The 19,820-nt window shown below is 40.9% G+C and overlaps 1 protein-coding gene across 1 annotated transcript in view; it reads left to right on the plus strand.

Annotated features, from left to right (window-relative positions):
- Positions 1-18,630, plus strand: part of col4a5 (collagen, type IV, alpha 5 (Alport syndrome)) — a 62,791-nt gene extending 44,161 nt beyond the window's left edge. Inside the window, exons 25-49 of the mRNA XM_076881529.1 lie at positions 245-337; positions 445-549; positions 745-842; positions 1,113-1,263; positions 1,350-1,463; positions 2,414-2,581; positions 2,981-3,070; positions 3,333-3,479; positions 3,556-3,654; positions 3,747-3,836; positions 4,493-4,632; positions 4,736-4,862; positions 5,692-5,871; positions 5,976-6,026; positions 6,156-6,341; positions 11,734-11,867; positions 11,981-12,053; positions 12,157-12,228; positions 12,376-12,504; positions 13,089-13,187; positions 14,290-14,502; positions 14,580-14,757; positions 14,841-14,955; positions 15,933-16,105; positions 16,851-18,630. Coding sequence (XP_076737644.1) covers positions 245-337; positions 445-549; positions 745-842; positions 1,113-1,263; positions 1,350-1,463; positions 2,414-2,581; positions 2,981-3,070; positions 3,333-3,479; positions 3,556-3,654; positions 3,747-3,836; positions 4,493-4,632; positions 4,736-4,862; positions 5,692-5,871; positions 5,976-6,026; positions 6,156-6,341; positions 11,734-11,867; positions 11,981-12,053; positions 12,157-12,228; positions 12,376-12,504; positions 13,089-13,187; positions 14,290-14,502; positions 14,580-14,757; positions 14,841-14,955; positions 15,933-16,105; positions 16,851-16,932 — 3,107 coding nt within the window. The 3' untranslated portion in view covers positions 16,933-18,630. The remainder of the gene's footprint in view (positions 1-244; positions 338-444; positions 550-744; positions 843-1,112; positions 1,264-1,349; positions 1,464-2,413; positions 2,582-2,980; positions 3,071-3,332; positions 3,480-3,555; positions 3,655-3,746; positions 3,837-4,492; positions 4,633-4,735; positions 4,863-5,691; positions 5,872-5,975; positions 6,027-6,155; positions 6,342-11,733; positions 11,868-11,980; positions 12,054-12,156; positions 12,229-12,375; positions 12,505-13,088; positions 13,188-14,289; positions 14,503-14,579; positions 14,758-14,840; positions 14,956-15,932; positions 16,106-16,850) is intronic.
- The last annotated feature ends 1,190 nt before the right edge of the window (positions 18,631-19,820 follow it).

Consider the following 19,820-nt stretch of genomic DNA (forward strand, 5'->3'; position numbering starts at 1 on the left):
AAATGCACTGTTCATTGCATCAAAAAGTTTTCTTTCCACAACTTGCCTAAAATCTCCTGCAGAGGTCTTGATACTGAACTTTGAAAATGATTTTACTTAAGTTACCTTAAAGAAAACATAGCAAAATAGAATGGACATAGATGTTTCCCACAGGCTATTTGACATCCATTTCATGTCCAATTTTCCTGCCGTCTGCTCACTGAAAGCGTCCAACCTTTTATCTGTGCATTTTGTCATCATGAAGGAACTAAGGGTGAACCTGGTCAGACAATGACAGAGAAAGGGGCCAAAGGAGAAAGAGGTCGGGATGGCGAGCCTGGGCAGCCTGGTTCACCAGGTACACGAGTCACTATTTTGTTGTAAAATAATATACTTTCCATTCACAGTATCTAAAGTAACATACATGCTGCCTGATTGCCTAATTTGGTCATTTCCCTTTGTTAGGTATACCAGGTCAGCCTGGACAGCCTGGTTTTCCCGGTTTATCGGGAGCGAAGGGTGAACCCGGAATCCCAGGCATTGGACTGCCAGGACCTCCAGGACCAAAAGGCAAAGATAGCGATAAACTGTTCTCTATCTGTCTTCCTTTGCTCTTTCTACCTCTGCTGTTTTGTCTTCCTTTGTCCACTTCTATTTACATTCTCTTCTCTTTAACAACTTCTTCTGAGTACTTCCCTACATACTCTCTGCTTTTTGTGTCATTGTTACCTTCTTCATCTCACACTCACTTCTTTCCTCCTCCAGGATTCCCGGGTGTTGGCGGGCAACCAGGAGCCCCTGGAGGACCAGGAAGACCAGGGATAGATGGACGTCCCGGTGAGCTGGGATTTCCTGGACCAAAGGTGTGTGTGTATATATATGTTTTAATATATTTGGATAGTTGTGTATACCAATTTTACTAACATTATTATCTGTAGAAGGCTAAAATAACAAGGATAAAATAATCCTTACAATTTGAAAATGACAGATTTTTTATATTAAGCAATTTTCTCTAAGCAACACATTTTGTTATGCATTAATAGCTTTCATTAAATGCCTCTTGTTCTGTCCTAAACTGTACTGTTCGTCCCTCCCTGTGTGCCTGACGCTCTTTTTGGTTATATGTGTGACAGGGTGAACCTGGTCTTGGACTTCCTGGTCCTCCTGGTTTAACGGGTGCACCGGGCCCTAAAGGTTCCACTGGGCCTAAGGGAGATCCTGGTTTCCCTGGTAACCCCGGTTTGTCAGGACGGCTTGGAGCTGATGGAGCTCCAGGATTCAAAGGTACTCTTTAGATTGTGTGATTGTTTTAGAACAAAATGACACCAGGACAGAACTTTGAGCTGATACTTTATCCTCTGTCTGTGCAGGCGAGCCTGGTACACCTGGTACACCTGGATCTCGTGGCCCCCCTGGACCCCCCTCTTTTGGTGGAACGGGCCCACCAGGTCTCCCAGGACCTCCGGGCCCAATGGGACCACCAGGTAAGTCACATAAGGTTTGACTGAAAAGAGAAAACTCAGCATTACAAAATATCCATTCTACCGTCAGCAGTTTAAGATGTTAGACATAATCTGATCTCTAGGCTCTGTCTCTGGGCTCTCCTGCTAGTAGGATATGCAGGAGACACCTCATCCAGGTGGATTTTAGTAGTTATCCCAGGCAGATAACAAGAGCAGGAACATTGCTCAACCCTATTTCTATAATTTGACTACTTCACTTTCAGGCTCAGCTCTGACAACCGGACGTCACATTGGTCTATCTGTCAGTCTTTAGCTTAGAGTTTCCTCCACTCTCGAACGTAACCCAGAATTCTTGAACCCCTTTACTTGGAGCAGTAACTCACTGCCAGCCAGAAGTAGCGAATCTACTGTACAGCTGAGGTTCTACATGGCCTCAGACTTGAAAGAAATAATTCTCATCCTAGCCACTATTACAAATCACTCTGGTGCAAGATGGAGTTCACTGATCGGTGGTGTTTCTGAAGCCATAGAATCAGAAACACTCTGCTCCTTGGCTGTGCCCAGAGGATCCAACATTCTCCAGTCTGGAGAATGTTGGACTGTAAGTCTAACTTACAATATGACCCAAACCCTGATTATTAGAACAAAGGGACCGAATAGCTTGTAACATTGGGCGCCAATACTTTATTCTTCCAAAATGCTTCCCACAGGTTAGGGGTGTGGTCATATACCCAAAAGCACACATAGAGCAAACTCTATGTATATAAACCCTGGAGCTGAACCACTCCTTCCTACTTTGCAAATCCAGAAGCACTGTTTCCAATATTGCAGAAGTGGGAACCAGGACAACCCCTCAAAATCTTGACCGCCCAGGGGAGTGGAGAGTAAAAATGTTCAAATTATTGTTAACCTGACAGTTCAAATGTTGTTCCTAAATGAAAAGAGGACAGTCATAATAATCATCTTTACAGGGCTGCCAGGATCAGATGGTCCAAAAGGAGACCCTGGCCCTCCAGGTCTAGACATCCCAGGCCCACCAGGAGACCCAGGAGCTCCAGGTTATCAAGGTCTTCCAGGTACTATTGGAACCCCAGGACCACCTGGAGGACCTGGTCGCGATGGTTTGCCTGGCTTGCCAGGTAAGCTGTCACTCTTCAATCATCGAAATATGGCTGTAAATGAATAACATTAGCTATATTGGTATCTTGAAAAGCAATAAAAAGCATTATATGTCACAAGTTGATAAAGCAAAGGACAAAAAGCTGTCATGATGACTATGCAGTCGATCATTTAGAGCATTTACTAACTACAAAAAGACTGGCTGAATGTCTGCATAACTTAGTATAAAGGCAGCTTGTAGGCTAGCTAATTGTTGTTAGCTCACAAAGTTATCAGAAAATCTAAATCAGACCAGCAATTAGAAACAGTTGACTAAATGATAATAGACATTTTTATGTTATTTGTATGTAATTAAATATTTACTTTGGTTTATTGATTATTCTAACTTTCTCTCCTCTGCAATGCCGGCCTGGCTGCAGGTCAGAAAGGAGACATGGGTCCCAATGGACCTCCAGGACCTTCTGGAGGACCGGGAGCCCCAGGAGGACCTGGTGCTCCTGGATTTAAAGGTACTGACACACTCCATACTTACCACAAAAATCATGCATGATAACACTTATTGTTTTAAATTGACATATGCAGAATGATATTTTTCCTACAGCAAAAAATCTATTAAAAACCTGGAATCTGGTTGCATAAGCTATAAAAAATAATATAAAGAATATGAAGTAATTTATCATTTTCAAGTAACTTGTGACCTCTGTTGTTGGTATAATTGGATTAAAAGTATGCAGCTACTCATGAAAGGGCCTGCCTGATGCATCTACACAGGTGAACCAGGATTTCCAGGTAGAGACGGTGCACCAGGTGGTCCTGGTGCTAAAGGAGAGAGGGGAGACATGGGCCTCCAGGGACCGCCAGGACCCAGTGTTCCATCGCAGCTCTTAAAGGGACAAAAAGGAGATCCTGGACCTTCAGGTAGAGATGAAAACATTTTCACTGCCCTCAAAGAGTAAAAAGTTTGAGTTAAATCTTACATATTGGTTTTCTACAGGTGGAACAGGTTTTCCGGGTCCAAAAGGTGCTACTGGTCTCCCTGGTGACCCTGGGTTTCCAGGAACAGATGGCAGTCCTGGCCGCCCTGGACCTCCAGGTATGAATTCACCCCTAATGCATACATACTAAGTACATACATAAATACAGACAGAAACAGATTTTTAACATGCTATTTCATTTTTTTTGCAGGTTCTAAGGGAGATTCTGGTCGCCCAGGAGGTCCAGGTATTCCTGGGTCTCCAGGACCTAAAGGCCAAATGGGAGACATGGGAATCCCAGGTGCTTTTTATCAAAACTTTGGTCCTTATTGCTGTAGATGTTAGTAATTAAAGGCCAGTGTTGTGTGTTGAAATATGCCTATACAAATTAATATCCTTCAGGTCTACACCTTGTTTATTAAATGTTGTAACTTGCTATAGAGCAACAGACTTAAACCGGCATTCGTTCTAACTGCCAGCCATCGGCCAAACAAGGTGACTTGTTTGGCCGATAAGTTAAATTTAATTGAAGTCTTAATAAAATGTGCTCGCTTATCACTTGATTTAATAACTCAGTAAATATTTCCTACTAAATTTATAATGAAAACTCTTTTTTGATATATCACGATGATCATTTTTATTTGACTTTTCAACTATCATTTCATGTAGAGCACACAAATGACAAATAATGAAACAGGTTATGTTTTTTTTAATATAGTGTTTACATAGTATCCTTGTATTATTAGTCCCACTTTCATACACTCTGGCTTTCAAAGCAAGATGGTGGTGCCCAAAGTTCTGAAAACCTGTATTGGTTGCCCACAAACCAGTGATGCACTGGTGTGTTGGTTAGTGTTACTAAGGAAGAGAATACCTGATTCTGTATCTTAATGACATTCTTTTTTTAAAACATTTGTTAAACTTTATTTGCTACTTATCCCTTTAATGAACACACAGGACCACCAGGGCTGAAAGGTGTTTCAGGAGTGTCGGGTATACCAGGATCCCCAGGACAGCCAGGACCACCTGGTAACCAAGGACCCAAAGGTGAGCCAGGTTCTGCTGGCGTCGGACCACCTGGACTAACCGGACAAAAGGTGCATAATCTAACCACTCAGATTTCCTGGTAAAAAAGGCAAATATTATTATTATAAATAATATTTTGGTGCACATTAAAAGTTTTTGTTACATCCTTTGTAGGGTGATCCAGGCCTGCCAGGGTACCCAGGAAATCCAGGCCTAAAAGGAAACCCGGGATTACCAGGTCCCACAGGTGTGACGGGAAGACCAGGCGATAAAGGTGACCCCGGACTCCCAGGATTCCAAGGTAAGTCTGATCATAACAGATGTAGAAAAGAAGAATGAAAAGCTGAAATAAGTTGCTGATATTAAACTGCAACTGCATTGCATTAGCAAGAGTATAGAACTTGACTGCATGCTGAAGTGTCAAACCCTAACCCGTAAAATGTTCCAAAAGTATTTGGAAACATGTACTTCTAAAAGTACTTTTATTGCACCATGTTCATTCACTCATGAGCTGCTGTAGCATGAATCAAATGGCTGAATTGCCACCTCAGCATGCAGCCAAGTTCTATAAGAGTCTTGCTAATGACCTACTAATTGTATTCAGGTGTGTTGCAGCAGGAACACATGGAAGAGTTTCAGGACACCGGCCCTCGAGGACTGGAGTTTGAGAACCCGGCAGTATTTTATCTATTAAAGATACAATTATAAATTTTTTAAGGCAATAAGAAAAAAAAAACAGCATTAAAATACAACACAATTAATGGTTCTGGCTGGTAAATCTGGAGAGGGTGACACGTTTTTGCCTTCACTGGACCAAAACAAATTTAAAAAAAGGAGTCGACTTTGAGAATTCAAGGAATTAGAGAAGGAGTCTGTCACATTACCATTTCAAGCATTTAGAAAAATTAAACCTTGGATGAGAGACGTTGGTCAGGCACATGTATTTTATATCAGCGTGAAAAAGGAATTTTATTGCGATAATTTATTACTAATATTACTTTTTATTTTACCAGGAATTCCCTTTGAGGTGGCAGTATCGTATGTCGATCATGATCAGTTTTTGTGTTAATGGGACTTCTTTTCATTGAAGCAAAGCAAGGGTCGATCTTCTCTTTCTACTCTCCTGTCAGGTCCTCCTGGTATCCCCGGTCCTAAGGGTCTTGACGGTGTGCCCGGTACCCCAGGTAGCTCAGGAGCTCCAGGTAGACCAGGAGAACCTGGTCCACAAGGACAGTCTGGTCCACCAGGAGAGAAAGGTCAGGCAGGTCGCGATGGGATTCCAGGACCAGCTGGAGTCAAAGGAGAAGCAGGTGAGTCACAGGGCATCTACAGGAACTGTAATTTTGCTGTACATTCTAAATTGCTTTCCGTTGTTTTACTCAAAAATAAATATTTTCATTACTTTTCCCTCCAGGAATTCCAGGTTACGGTGGTCCAGGTCCTGCTGGAAGTCCAGGACTGCCAGGTGAATTACCACCACCTGTAGTACATATATATTCATACCTGTGTATTCTTTATTGATTTTTTTGCTGGTTTTGCAGGTTAGTTACATTTTTTTCTCAACATTCTCTAATTTGTGTCTCTGTGTGCTAAGGTATCAAGGGAGACACAGGTCCTCCTGGTGTACCCGGCAACCCTGGTTTTCCCGGCCCTAAAGGAGACCCAGGCTCACCTGGTGGCCCTGGTGAACAAGGTGCCCCTGGCTTTCCTGGGCCTGCTGGGCTGTCTCTGCCAGGCCCTAAAGGTGCCACAGGACCCCCTGGATTACCTGGAAGAGCAGGTAAGGGACATGGACAGTATTTATCACCACATATAGTACTAGAATTTGCTGCCTGGTTTTCAGATGATTATTGTATTAATAATAACTATACTGTGTAATCAGTGACCACAGAGAGGATTCTTCCGTTCCTACCCATAAACCTAATGTTAACTTTGAAAAATCAGCCTCACTGCATTTGACTGCATCACAAGACTTGCAGGAAAATGGCTGTACAACCAATTGCCCCATAGGCATCATGCAGATTACTTGATTCTTTGGATATCTCTGTTGAATAATGCTTCCCTTCAGTGTAAAATGTTTGATTTAAAGGTAAGACGAAGAAATTACTATGAAATCAATCAACCATCCACAAGTCTTGTCACACCAATGGGCCACTTCCTGTAAATAAAAAGCTGTGGGACAAGTACGTTAAAAGAAGAATGTGTTTCGACTTCTTTATATGGGCTTAAATAGCCCAAACACTGATGGATTGCTGGTGAAATGCTACGATGTAGACAAACTAGACAACATGGTTTGGACATACCAGCCTGTGGTTCCCAGTTCAGAACCACTAACCCAATCCTGTAGGGAACCAGAAAACCAGACAGCAAATGGCAGAATCTCCACTTTAAACGTGAATGCTTCCATCTCCTTGATTTGCATGGGAGATTGTTGCACCAATCAAACCACCAGTATGAGAAGCAACACACCTGTCCGATTATTGTCAACACCACCCTCATGAGTAAATGTTAGTGTTCTCCTCCTTCACCTCATCACACACCAATCACTGTTTGCCTCTGGGGTTATGACTACGTCCCAAAAAGTGCATGTGTTTATGCCACATTGTTGTGTCTTCATCATCATCCAAAAATGTTTTTATTCACAAACCAATACGCCCTCATGTCTCCTCACCCCTTGTCCTCTTCTCTTGATCTGGTCATTAGCAAAGCTGTAATCCATTCATCTCTCCACAGCACTGAATCGTGTGTATTTGTGTGTGTTTGTCCTCTAATGTGACCATTGTGATCAGTGTGTGTCTTTGTATGTTTGTGAACCATTCTGAAAAATAGAGAACTTCAAACAAGTATAGCAGACACAAACCAAAATCTCTGATTCAGTCAAGAATCTGTCATTAAAGATGTTTCGATGACGACAAAAATACTGCTGCTGCAGTAATTCATTTACCCTGTTAGCATAAAGAGCAAAAACTCTTTGATTCTGGATAAGAGCTGTCGTTGGTTTGTTTCTGGCTTTGCTGCCATATTTTGGTTTTGTCTCACCAATCAGCCATCTGCATGGACACTGTTCATCCCGACAAAAGCACACATGCGTGTGTGTGTTTATACACACTGAGAACAAGTCTCATACAGTGCTGGACAGAGTGGACTCTCCTGACAAACCCTTTCAGAAAAACATCCCTGTTTTTAACTATTTCTTCTATTTTTTAAAGATACTTTTTGGTTTAAAAATTCTCAAATTCATGGAAGCATCTGTAATAACAGGCAACCGAAACAAATTTGTAGCATTGTGATCTTTCTTTATGTAAAAAAAAGATAAAAGTAGATGTGCAGGTTTTATTTATACTTATCAGCCGCTTTATTAGGTACACTAATTCAACTAATCAGCCGATGGCGGCAACTCAATGCGTTTAGCATGTAGGCATAGTTGAAAGTTTAAAGTATGCATCAGAATGTGGAAGAAATTTAATTTAAATGACTTTAAATGTGGCACGGTGGTTGGTGCCACACAAGTATTTAAGAAACTGATAAACTTCTGGGGTTTTCCCACACTGCCATCTCCAGGGTTTACAGTTTCTCCTGAAAAAGAAAAATATGGTCTACAGCAGATGGTCTACAGCAGTAGAAGACCATACTGGGTGACTTCTGTCACATAAGAACAGGAAAACCGAGGTTACAGTTCAGATAGATTCACCAATATTGGAAAACAGAAGATCAGAAAAACACTGCTTGGCTCTTGACTCTTGATTTCTGCTGCAGACTTCAGGTGGTAGGGTCAGATTTAAAAAGTACGCAACATGAAACCATGGATTCATCCTGATTTTATCAACAGTTCAGGCAGCTCTGAAGGCTCAAAGGGGTCCAACCCAGTACTAGCAAGGTGTAACTAATAAGCGGCAGTGAGTGTATATTTACTGGAAATCACCCATTATTTAAAAGCCACATCTTTTGAAAGCAATTGTCAGAACCAACTGCTATCCAGCCCTGCATCAGGCTACATGAAAACGTTTTGGGGGTTGTCAGGGTGACACAATGTTATTACATGTTACTCCTGTTTCCTGTGGTTTGGTCCCACCTGCTTTGGTGTGGCGGACCCTCTTCGCGTGACAACTCGTGCATCTGTGCGTCACAGGCCCTGCAGGTCAGATCAACAGCATCCAGACTTCTCCTGCATGTCTCCTACAGCAGCACTGACCGAGTTTAACGTCTCTCTGATCAGTTTAGGAACAAATTGATGATAAATCACTGCATCTCCTCTGTATTTCCTCCTAACAACTGTCTCTTTTCACTTTCCATGCACTCTGATGGTAGCATAATGCACTTTTTTTTACAAGTAAGCCACTATTAAAGATTTTCTTTTTCTTCAAGTGTGATCGTGATAATCGCAACACAAATCAGCATGTGGATGATCTGGGTCACATGTAGGTGCTGCAGCAAATTCAGAATGTATCAGCACCACAGAATTTAAATACAAAAACACATCATATAACTAACTCACCTTAGTCGTTTTCACATTGTGTATGATTATATTTAAGCATTATGTATTGAGTATATATTGTAGTTTAATGGGGTTTTGTTTTTTATCTTTGAAAGATAAGGCTGTTAGGCTATTAGCTATAGTTTTGTTATTGCCTGCAAAACCTGTTAAAAAGCCCAAAACCAATAACTGGTTGAAGACCTCACTGGTTAAAAAACAGGGCATATGGTAATCCTGCTGTCACTTATCAAAGAGTTACTTAAACAAGGTTAACAGTGCCAGTTAACATTATCTTAGTTTGTTGTTGGTTCTCATGTTAATGATTGACTATAAAAATTATGTCAAATATGAATACATTTCAGTGTCATTTGTAAAAGCTTAACAGCAACTTATTTAAAAGCAGACAACTAGCATTTACGCTAACATACCACATCATTGTGCATGAATTAAATCAAGCCGAATAGCCCCCATGGTTTATTCAGTAAAGGAGAAATACCTCTTTCTTTGTCAGGTATGACTGTGTTTCTGTACTGATGCCTACCTCTGTCTAAACCTGCTCTTCTTTGTTGCCCCATTCCTTTATCCCGGCTCCGGTTTGCCTGGCAATTCTGGGAACCCTAGGTCCTCCAGGTTAGACTCCAGTGGTTTGATGGGTTTGATACATGTAACCATATAAACTGAGTTTCATGCTGGGTCGGGGTTAGTTCACATCAATTTCTCTCAGTTCAAAGCATGTAAAAGTGTGAATCCACTTCACTTTTCCTCTGTGCACCACCACAGTGGGTTTTGAATCAGATAATCAATATGTAATCGAAGTGCAGATTTTCAGCTTTAGCTCTATGGGTTTAATTTTTTTATTTATTTATTTTTTTGCAATGACTGCTCAGAAGTCATTTTTATACACAGACCCAAATTTTTCAGAGGCTCAAAAGTAATTGAACAATTGACTGAAAAGCAGTCCAATTGCACCGTGAGGCCTGTTCCCTTCATATATTGTGACAAATACAACATTAAGCCAGGTCAAGAATACTAATATAAGAAGATTAGAGTTTGCCAGAAAACATCTAAAAGTGTCTGCACAGCTCTGGGGGGAAAAATCTTGTACCAGTGTAATGGGAAGAAAAAAGTACATAAGAGAGAAAAAGCTCTTGATCTGAGACCGGATTATAAGGCGCACTGTTGATTTTTGAGAAAATAAAAGGATTTTTAGTGCCTCTTATAGTGCGGAAAATACAGTAGTTGTGTTGTTGTGCAGAGGCAAGAGTACAAAAATGTGTAATAGTCCAAAAACATTGGGACCGAACTGTATGACAAAACTGTTAATGATCTGAAGATGAATTAACCCCGGCCCTAACCTCTGGATTTGTGTGACGGTTTATGTTATAAATTGAGTGTTCAGTTCATCCTTTCTTTACCCCACAGGACAGTTCGCCCAGGACTTATAACCATAAAAACCTACACACAGTCAAGTTGCAAGTTTACTGTTTTTCGGGATTGTTTTTACCTGAAGATCTTCTTAAAATGTTTCTCTACCATGATTTTTAGTTACCAGTAACATACATGTGTGTTTATCCTGTTCTGTCAAATGAGGCAATCATAGTAACCAGTAATCAGTCTCAGGGTTCACCATTACTACACCTGTAACACACAGTCTGAAAATAAAACTCTTCAGTTTGGTGTCTGCAAGGTTTCCCAAAGGATTTAAAGAAAGAACCACGCAAATACTTTCTCACATTTTTCACACTTACATGTTTCAAAGATAATAATAAAGATCGCCTCTGTCAGTGCGCCCCAGGGTGGCTGTGGCTACAACGTAGCTGCCATCACCCGTGTAAATGGTAAATTTACCATTTACCATAATCTTAATAAACACAAAATGCAGTTTTTAAATAATGATTTAATTTTCCAAACATTTCAATCAAGAACTGCAATCAAGTATTTGTGATGTCTGCCAGTGACTCTTTCACATCACTGTGGAGGAACTTTGGCCCACTCTTCTTTGGAGTAAAGTTTTAATTCAGCTACATTGGAGAGTTTACAAAATTTGAACAGCTTATTTGACTTCATGCCAAAGCATCTCAATCTGACTGAAGTCCATCAAGATGTCTTTTTGTAAATGTGTGAGCCTTTTGTTCTTCTTGGTCAGTGGTCTTTTCCTTGAACTCCCTCATGGATGCTATTTTTGCCCAGTTGTTGAATCATGAACTCTGAACTGTGAGGCCTGCAATTCTTTAGATGTTGTTTGGGTTCTTTTGTGACGCCCTGGATGAGTCATTGATGCGCTCTTGGATTAATTTTGATAGGTCGACCACCCCTGGGAAGTCCCAAAGCCTTTGAAATGCCTTTGTAAACCTTTCCAGACTGATTTAAGTAATTTCAGCAGCCTGGGTGTGACTAGTGAAATTGAACGAATCTTTACAAACTGCATTTTGTATTTATTCAGATTATCTTTGTCTGATATTACAATTTGATGTGTCAAAAAAACGTAGAAATCAGGAAGGGGGCAAAGAATTTTTCACATCAGAAGAAGACCCATAAGAAAGCATAAAAGTAAATCAGCCAAAAATGTTTTGTTTAATTGCTTAATTAAAATCCAAATGTGATCAAAACCCTGGTGGGGGAAAAAAAAACACATAATCAACAATGTTGTGTTGTTTTTATGTTATCACATCTGACCTTTCATTCTCTGCGTGTGAAGGTTCACCTGGCCTACAAGGTCCTCGTGGACTCCCAGGAACTGGTGGCGTTAAGGGAGAAAAGGGTACTCTTGGCATGCCTGGAATTCCTGGCATCCCCGGACAGAAGGGAGATCCTGGTTTTCCAGGAAATCCGGTAACACCCTGTTTTACATTTACTTCATTATCTTCTCCAAAAGAATGCACATCTGTATTTCTTTGTCCTTCGTTAGCTGAGCTCACAATATCTCTACAACCCTTTCTTCTCAGGGCATACCTGGTCCTACTGGCCCCGCTGGAATAAAGGGAGATTCAGGACAGCCTGGTGTTCCTGGATTCCCTGGTTTGTTCACAATAACATTATTTGTGCTTCTTTTTTTAAACAAAAACATATTTTAGTCTTCAGCATTTATTGTGAACAGAGCCTAAAGATTTGTTTTTATCAGGATTGAAGGGTGATCTTGGATATCCTGGCCCCAGTGGCCCTCCTGGAGATCGTGGATTACCTGGAGAACGGGGTAGGTCAACATGTTATCCTTTTCTTCTAGAGTGAAGAGACGTGAGACTACCTTCAAAAGAAAAATCTGTGCTGCTGCTTTATTTTGTCTCCCTCCGCCTCACCCCCAGACAAGTGCGCTAACAGGAGAATTTTCTCGTGTTAATAGGCACTCCGGGTGATCCCGGTGAAGGTTCGCCTCCCATTGTGCTAAAGGGAGAACGGGGACCCCCAGGTCTTCAGGGCCTACCTGGTTCTCCAGGACCACCTGGTTTGCCTGGCCAACCTGGAGGCTCAGGTAAGTAAATATAGTTTCTATGATGGGAACTGATAAAAATAACATAAAAGACACAGGATCAGGATCAAATGATTATGCTGCTCTTCTCAAAGGGGAAGCACTTCCTACAAAGCTATCTATACTGTACTTTTACAGATATTTATAGTTTTGAGGAAAGAGGTTTTCAATTTTTGCATTTAATACATATTAAATAGGGATTTTGTATTTCCATAAATACTGACAATATGATTTCTCGGAGTAAATTTTGGCCACATCTGTGATCCTAAAATAAGGTTTTGTACTATTATTACTTCTGATAGCGAGGCCGAATATTTTGAACATTTTCCATAATGCTAGGGGACAGATTACACAGTGAATTTTAAAAGTAAAAGCAATACTTTGTAAGTCACACATTTTGTCATGAATTATCTTTGACTCAGAAAGTATACAACCCTTTTCACAGGCTCTTCTCACACAAGTGCTGTACAATATAGAAACCATGACAATTTTATATGCGGGCTAATATAATGTGAACGTGATGAGTAAAATGATCTAAGGTGGAAAAAACTGATGGAGTCATTGCCTCTCCTGCCTCCTGGTCTCAGGCATCAAAGGTGACCCTGGTGGACCTGGGAGCGATGGTCCTCCTGGCTTCAACGGACCTGCCGGCAGGAAGGGAGACATTGGTCCGGCAGGTCAGCCTGGTAAGTAAGGCAGAGAGTCTCATCACTGACCTACTCTATATGTTATCCCTGGTTAAACAAAGAGTAAACGTTATTAGTAGTGTATGTACTGTCATGGCCAAAAGTTTTATTTATTTGCTGATCAAAGATTTACTGGATATAAAAGGATATACTGGACAAAGGATGAATATGGAGGTTGAAGAAAAAGAGGAGGGCCACAGAGAAGCTTCATGGATGTAGTGAAGAAGAATACACAGAGGGTTGTTGTGACAAAGGACGGTCCAAGAGATAGGCTGGAATTGGAGGCAAATGATCAGCTGTGGTGACTCCTAAAGGGAGCAGCTGGTAAAAGAAGAAGTTTAACCTATTAGGACCCAGGGTTCTTTGTGATGTTACTGCTTGAAAATGTCTACGTATCAAAATAAAGCGAACAAGCTAATAAGGAAATTCGGATGGAACAAAAATACAAAGGATTTGATATGGCCTATTTTGTTCTCTATTACACCTTGCTGCAGTAGACCAGAAACTCAAGAAAACCATGAATCAACATATGGATGTTATCTGTGGAAGGACAAAACTGCTGGAGTTTACAATTGTACACAGTAGTGAACTTGCATGTAATGTGTTTGTGCATAAATAAGCTAATAAGGTGGAACATGGTTATTTTTGATGGGAAACTTCTCTCAAAGCACACTTGGAAATGGAGTTATTGAGGAAATGTGCTGTTATCACGATGGATTTAAGTTTTGAGATTAAAGGTTAGACAGAATTCATGGTAATGTTTTTCAAACATTAATGTAATTTTGTTCTTCTTTTGCTGTTGGTTTAGTGACGTTTGGTTGGAACATGATGAGAGTTTGCAGTGTTGGTATCTGAGAGATGTCTGTTTTCAGCAGAGACATTGTTTGTCCATGTACATGCTGTCAGGTGAACGGGGGAATCTCTGCTTTTTGTTTACACCTTTTTGTTTAGCTGCTCTTTTAATTGTTTGTTGTTTTTGCTTTGGAAGTCATAGGAATGGTTATGTGAGCTTTTAGCTGAGATTTTGATGTTTCTGTGGATACTGGTACTGTTGCTGCCCTGAGGCTTCTCATTGCTAATACAGACATTCCCCTTATTACAGGTCAGCCTGGCAACCCTGGTCCCCGTGGTTCGGATGGCCCACAAGGTCCTCCCGGTGTCCCAGGATCAGTTTCTGCTGCTCACGGTTTCCTCATCACCCGCCACAGCCAGACCACCGATGACCCAGAGTGCCCCACTGGAACTAAGTTTATCTATAACGGATACTCTCTGTTGTACGTGCAGGGCAACGAGCGGGCACACGGACAGGACCTTGGTAGGCTTTACCTAGAAGTTGCATTGTATCAGACAGCTGTCAGAAAGCAGTTCATATAACTGACCGTCTTCTTTCAGGCACAGCCGGTAGCTGCCTGCGCAGATTTAGCACCATGCCCTTCATGTTCTGCAATATCAACAACGTCTGCAACTTCGCATCCCGTAACGACTACTCCTACTGGCTGTCAACGGACAGACCCATGCCCGAAAACATGGCCCCCTTCGTGGGAGAGAATATCAGGCCTCATGTCAGCAGGTATGACGGGAGGAGGGAAGGGCAGTACTGTCGAATTCAGGGAAGTGTGTAAATCTTGTGTTTTCCTATGTTTGTGCATCCAGATGTAGAGTCTGTGAAGCTCCCGCCATGGTGATTGCAATTCACAGTCAGACTATCCAGATTCCTTCTTGCCCTGAAAACTGGGAAGTACTGTGGATTGGATACTCCTTTATGATGGTAGGAAATAACACACGCAAAAAAACAAACACACACTCAGACACTTCCATCCCCACCTTGGCTAAAATCTCATACTGGCTGGATCTCCTAGCAGAACCTTGCTTTCCAAAACCCCAAATCCTTTTGCCGATACACAAAAGCTGAGTAGCATAGTGTGTATTTCTGTTTTCAAAATACAGGAGCCTGTACCGGTAAATTACAGTAATTGGTTTTCCTCATCAACTGTCTTTAAAAGATCAAGAAAACAATCTTGCTTTTTTTGAGATTGGACATGACAAACGGTGGGTGGATCAGACTGAAAAACTGAGCGTGCTGTACTCTCACATGGCAGTGACTAGTCAGTCAGATGGTTGGCATGTCCTATAACAAACCCTCCTTATTGTCTATTTTAATCATATTTTACAAAGTGAGAGCCACACTGTAATAACACTCAGTTTCAGTTTGTTTCCATTTGTGTCGCAAAAGTATCACTGCTGCTCGCTGAGTGGTAGCAGTAGTAGCGTCGTGTTGTGATTTGGCACTATAGAAATAAAACTGAAATTGAGACCATTTTGCTACCAAATGGTCCCTTTTGCACATTTTGAAGTAAAGTTGATTGCCATGATAGGACAACCTTTAGTAAGTGAAAAACGTCTATTCAAATTCTAGGCAACAGCTGCAGTCTGGTAGCAACCCAAACAATTGCACACAAGTTTATAGTGCAGCACTGTGCACCTCTTTGAGACCAAGCAAGCAATACACATTCCTCCATAGCAACCAGTGGTTGCCAGGAGGTCACTAGGCCTGTGGGACTAAAATCTGTCGACTGCTATGATTTGGGTTGGTGGTAGACACCTCTCTGCAACTACACCAGCACAGCACATGTGACCAGCACCCCCCATCTTCTGCCTTTTTCCCCTTTCAGAAGGAGTTCATTAATTAAGAAAACTAAAAAAACAAATTCTCTACAATTCTAATTCTTCTTTCTCTCCCCACAGCACACCAGTGCGGGTGCAGAGGGCTCCGGTCAGGCGCTCGCCTCCCCCGGCTCCTGCCTGGAGGAGTTCCGCAGCTCCCCTTTCATCGAGTGCCACGGCAGAGGGACATGTAACTTCTATGCCAACTCCTACAGCTTCTGGCTGGCCACCGTGGAAACTTCTGAGATGTTCAGGTGTGGATTCATGTGCAAACGTCTGTAAAGGGGAAAGTTTATTGATGAGAAAATATCCTCACACCATATATCCATGGTTTTATGTTATTTACACCAATTTCTGACCCTAAAATCTGGATAGTGACGCAGAAATTAAGACTCATTAGAACAGGCAGATTTTTTCCAGTCTTCTGTTGAATAATTTGGTGAGCTTATGTGACTTGTAGCTTCAGTTTCCTGTTCTTAGCTGGCTCGAGTGGCATCTGGCTGGTGTGGTCTTCTGCCGTTGGAGCTCATTCAGAGGCGTTCTTCTGCAAACTTTGGATGCAATGAGTTGTTATTTGAGTTAACTTTGCCTTATTATCAGCTTAAAACCAGACGGGTTTGAGCTGATAGGAACGCTCAATAGATATTTCCTTTTTCAGAGCATTCTCTGTAAAAACTAGAGTTTTGCAGGAAAATCTCAGTAGTTCACCTGTCTCTAAAACTCTAGAACCAGATCATTTGACTCCAGCAACCATGCTATGTTCAAAGTTGCTTAAATCACATTTCTTCCCCGTTTTGCTCAATTTGAAATTCTTTGCGACTCTTCTTTGCCATGTTTATTTCCCTAATTTTAGTTGCTGTTGAATAAATATTTGCAGTAATGAGCAGCTGAACATATGTACCTAATAATGTGTATAATGAATGTATATATGAATGTGTATAATGCAGTACTTACAAATCAACCCTCTCTTAACCATCTTAATACTTATGGCTCCTACAGAAAGCCCCAGTCTGAGACCTACAAGGCAGGTAGCCTACGGACACGTGTGAGCCGCTGTGCAGTCTGCATGAAGCGCACGTAACGGCATGCATGCCACCAAGCAAACACACCACTGCCAGGAGGTGGAGAGACGCCCATCGATGACGAGAGACGATTGGACGTACAGTAGACAAGTGTGGCAGCGGGTGGGGGCAGTCACGATGAGTTGGAATTCCAATGGTGCATTGTCTTCCGGAAAAACAAACTACAACTAAAACAATGGTGCTACTGTGCAACACAGCTTAAAAAAAAAAGAAAAAGACAAAAAAAAGAAAAAAACTGACGTAAACAAATCTTACATTTAGTCTTTGTTTGTCTTAAGAAGTACCTCAAAATGAAAGCAGAATATATTCAATTCATGGTGCCACGATGGATGTGTGACAACAAAACTGCATTTTTCTTTCTTTTCCCTTCTTTCCCAGAAGGATCTTTGTTCCCTTTCCCCCTTTTCCCCCCAAAAATTACGTTTGACACGTTGGTGCAGCAAAAATGTGACAGAGTAACTTTTGATTTTATTTTGTTTTTGATAAGGAGTTGATGGTTTTCACAGTTACCAAATCGGCACTTTGACTTCGGAACATCCATGATGACAGATGCACTGACGATGAGCTTTCTGTAGTGAGAATGACTGCTTTTTTAAAAAAAATTACCAATCACCCTTTCTTTCTCGCTCTTATTTTTTCTGTTTTACGTTACATTTCGTAGTGATAACCCTGCTGTCTCCCACTCTTTGCTAACCATATCGCCTTCTTTTGCTTATTTTTTTGTTTTTGTAAGTAATACAATGTGTATATTGTGTAAAACACTTTTGTTTTTAGTGTATTAGCTCGAATCACTACCAGCTGTTTGTTATGCACGGCGATTTTCCAGGTTCTTCTTAGCTCACACATTCACTTAACGCACGTTGACTCAGATATTGTACAAAGTAAGGCTTTTATGAATGAAACAGTATTTTATATATAATAAATATATATTTGAAAAAAGAGGATTAAAAAGTATATAAACTTTATTCGGCTGTGGAGAGCTTGTTTGTTGTTTTTAACCACGAAACGGTCATACATTACATTTCATGAAAAAATTAAGCTTACTACTGAACGCAAACAGACATTTTCATGAAACTATAACAGTCTTATGTGATATTAACAATGCCAATGCTTCAACCTTTTGTATTGTTCCACTGAAATAAAGGGGATTTGCTTTCAGCTAGTTGAATGATTGGAAATTGTTACGAATATCAACACGGGAAACGGAGAAAATAAAGTTCAGATAAATTCTTCTTTATTTGATTAGAAAACAGGGACATTTTTTGTGTTTCTTACATTTCCAGGTGCTGGGAATTTTCTATAAAAAGATCCTGATGTAGTTTGAAGGGGCTGCCTTTGTTCCCAACACTTTCAAATCCACTTTTACTGGCTTGAATTTCTATCCCAAATTGGATAAAGTGTTCAGGCTTCATGGTGTGGTAACACAGGTCTGAGCGTACAGATTCCTGATGTACTGTAAAGCTATGCGAGCTGTTTGGGGGAGGGTGAAATATTTCCCTGTGATTTTTATTGTTTGTTTGTTTTGTGTGTTTTGTTTTTTTTTTCAAATCTGCTTTTATGAATTCTAATTGTGTCAGCCTGGGGTGCGATTAAAAAAAAATGTGCATTTTTTTTTTCTTTTTGTTGTTTTGTTTCCATTTTATGTTATCCGGAAGTTGTTATAAACTTTTAAGACTGAAATAAATACTATGTCCAAAGTGTTGCCTTCATAAATGACTATGACTAAGAAAGAACAGTGGGTGACTTCTTTATAAGTCACCAATCTGGATCATTTAGATTTAAAAGTAAAAGAAAATAAGGGATCGGCTCGCAGTTACAATCTACAAGTCCTCACTTCTCCTTCTGTTTGTGATGTCAGTGCCAAGTGACGGTAAAGTAAATAAATTGGATTGTATGTACATATATATATATTTACCATACCACTGGCCTGAGAGAACAAGGTGGCACATATGGGTGCAGCAGCTCAGACAAATAAAATGGGGCACAATTATTAAGGACAAATAAAGGGATTTTAAAATGGATTGATAAACGAACTGGAAGCCAATGAAGGAAAGCTAAAATTGGAGTGATGTACTTTTGCTTTCCAGATGAAAATTGGACAGTCACGTTTTGCATCAGCTGTAGGCGAGCAATGGAGGCCTTCCTGATTCTGATAAAGAGTGCATTGCATTGCAGTAATCATGCAGTAATCAAGACTAGAGGTTATAAAAGCCTGTATTAAGGTTGTGTTTGGACAGAAGAGGCTTGATCTTTGACAGTCATTTGGAAAAAGATGGATTTTACTCACCACAGTTAAACAAAAGAAGACTGGAGGAAATTGTTGCCTGGTCTGATTAGTCATTGAGAATTTCTCTTGTAGAATTCAGATGGTAGAGTCATAATTCCTGTGTAAACCACATGGAACCATGGATCCATCCTGCCCTGCATCAACAGTTCAGGATGGTGGATATTTTCTTGGCACATTTTGGGCTGGTTTCTTGAACATGACGATGAGTTCACTGTACTCAAATAGCCTTCACAGTCACCAGATCTCAATCTAACAGAGCACCTTTGGGAAGTGGTAGAACAGCAGACTGACAACATGGATGCAGGCGTTAAATATTCAGCCACTGTCTAATGTTATCATGTCAATATGACCAAAAACTCCAAGCAGCTTGAATCTATGGCATGAAGAATAAAGACAGCTCTGAAGACAAAACGGGGTAAAAATCAAGTACTACCAAGGTATGCCTAATAAAGTGCCTGATGAGTGTAAATTAACAGGACAACCCCCACCTTAGTCCTCATGGCGAATATGTAACCATATGTAAATACTGCCAAATATATAAAGACCGAAAAGGCAGTTGGTACAGATGACGTACCCGTGGAGGTATTAAATTTCACCTGC

Source organism: Maylandia zebra, linkage group LG3 (assembly GCF_041146795.1).
Source record: "Maylandia zebra isolate NMK-2024a linkage group LG3, Mzebra_GT3a, whole genome shotgun sequence".
Taxonomy (NCBI): Eukaryota; Metazoa; Chordata; class Actinopteri; order Cichliformes; family Cichlidae; genus Maylandia; species Maylandia zebra.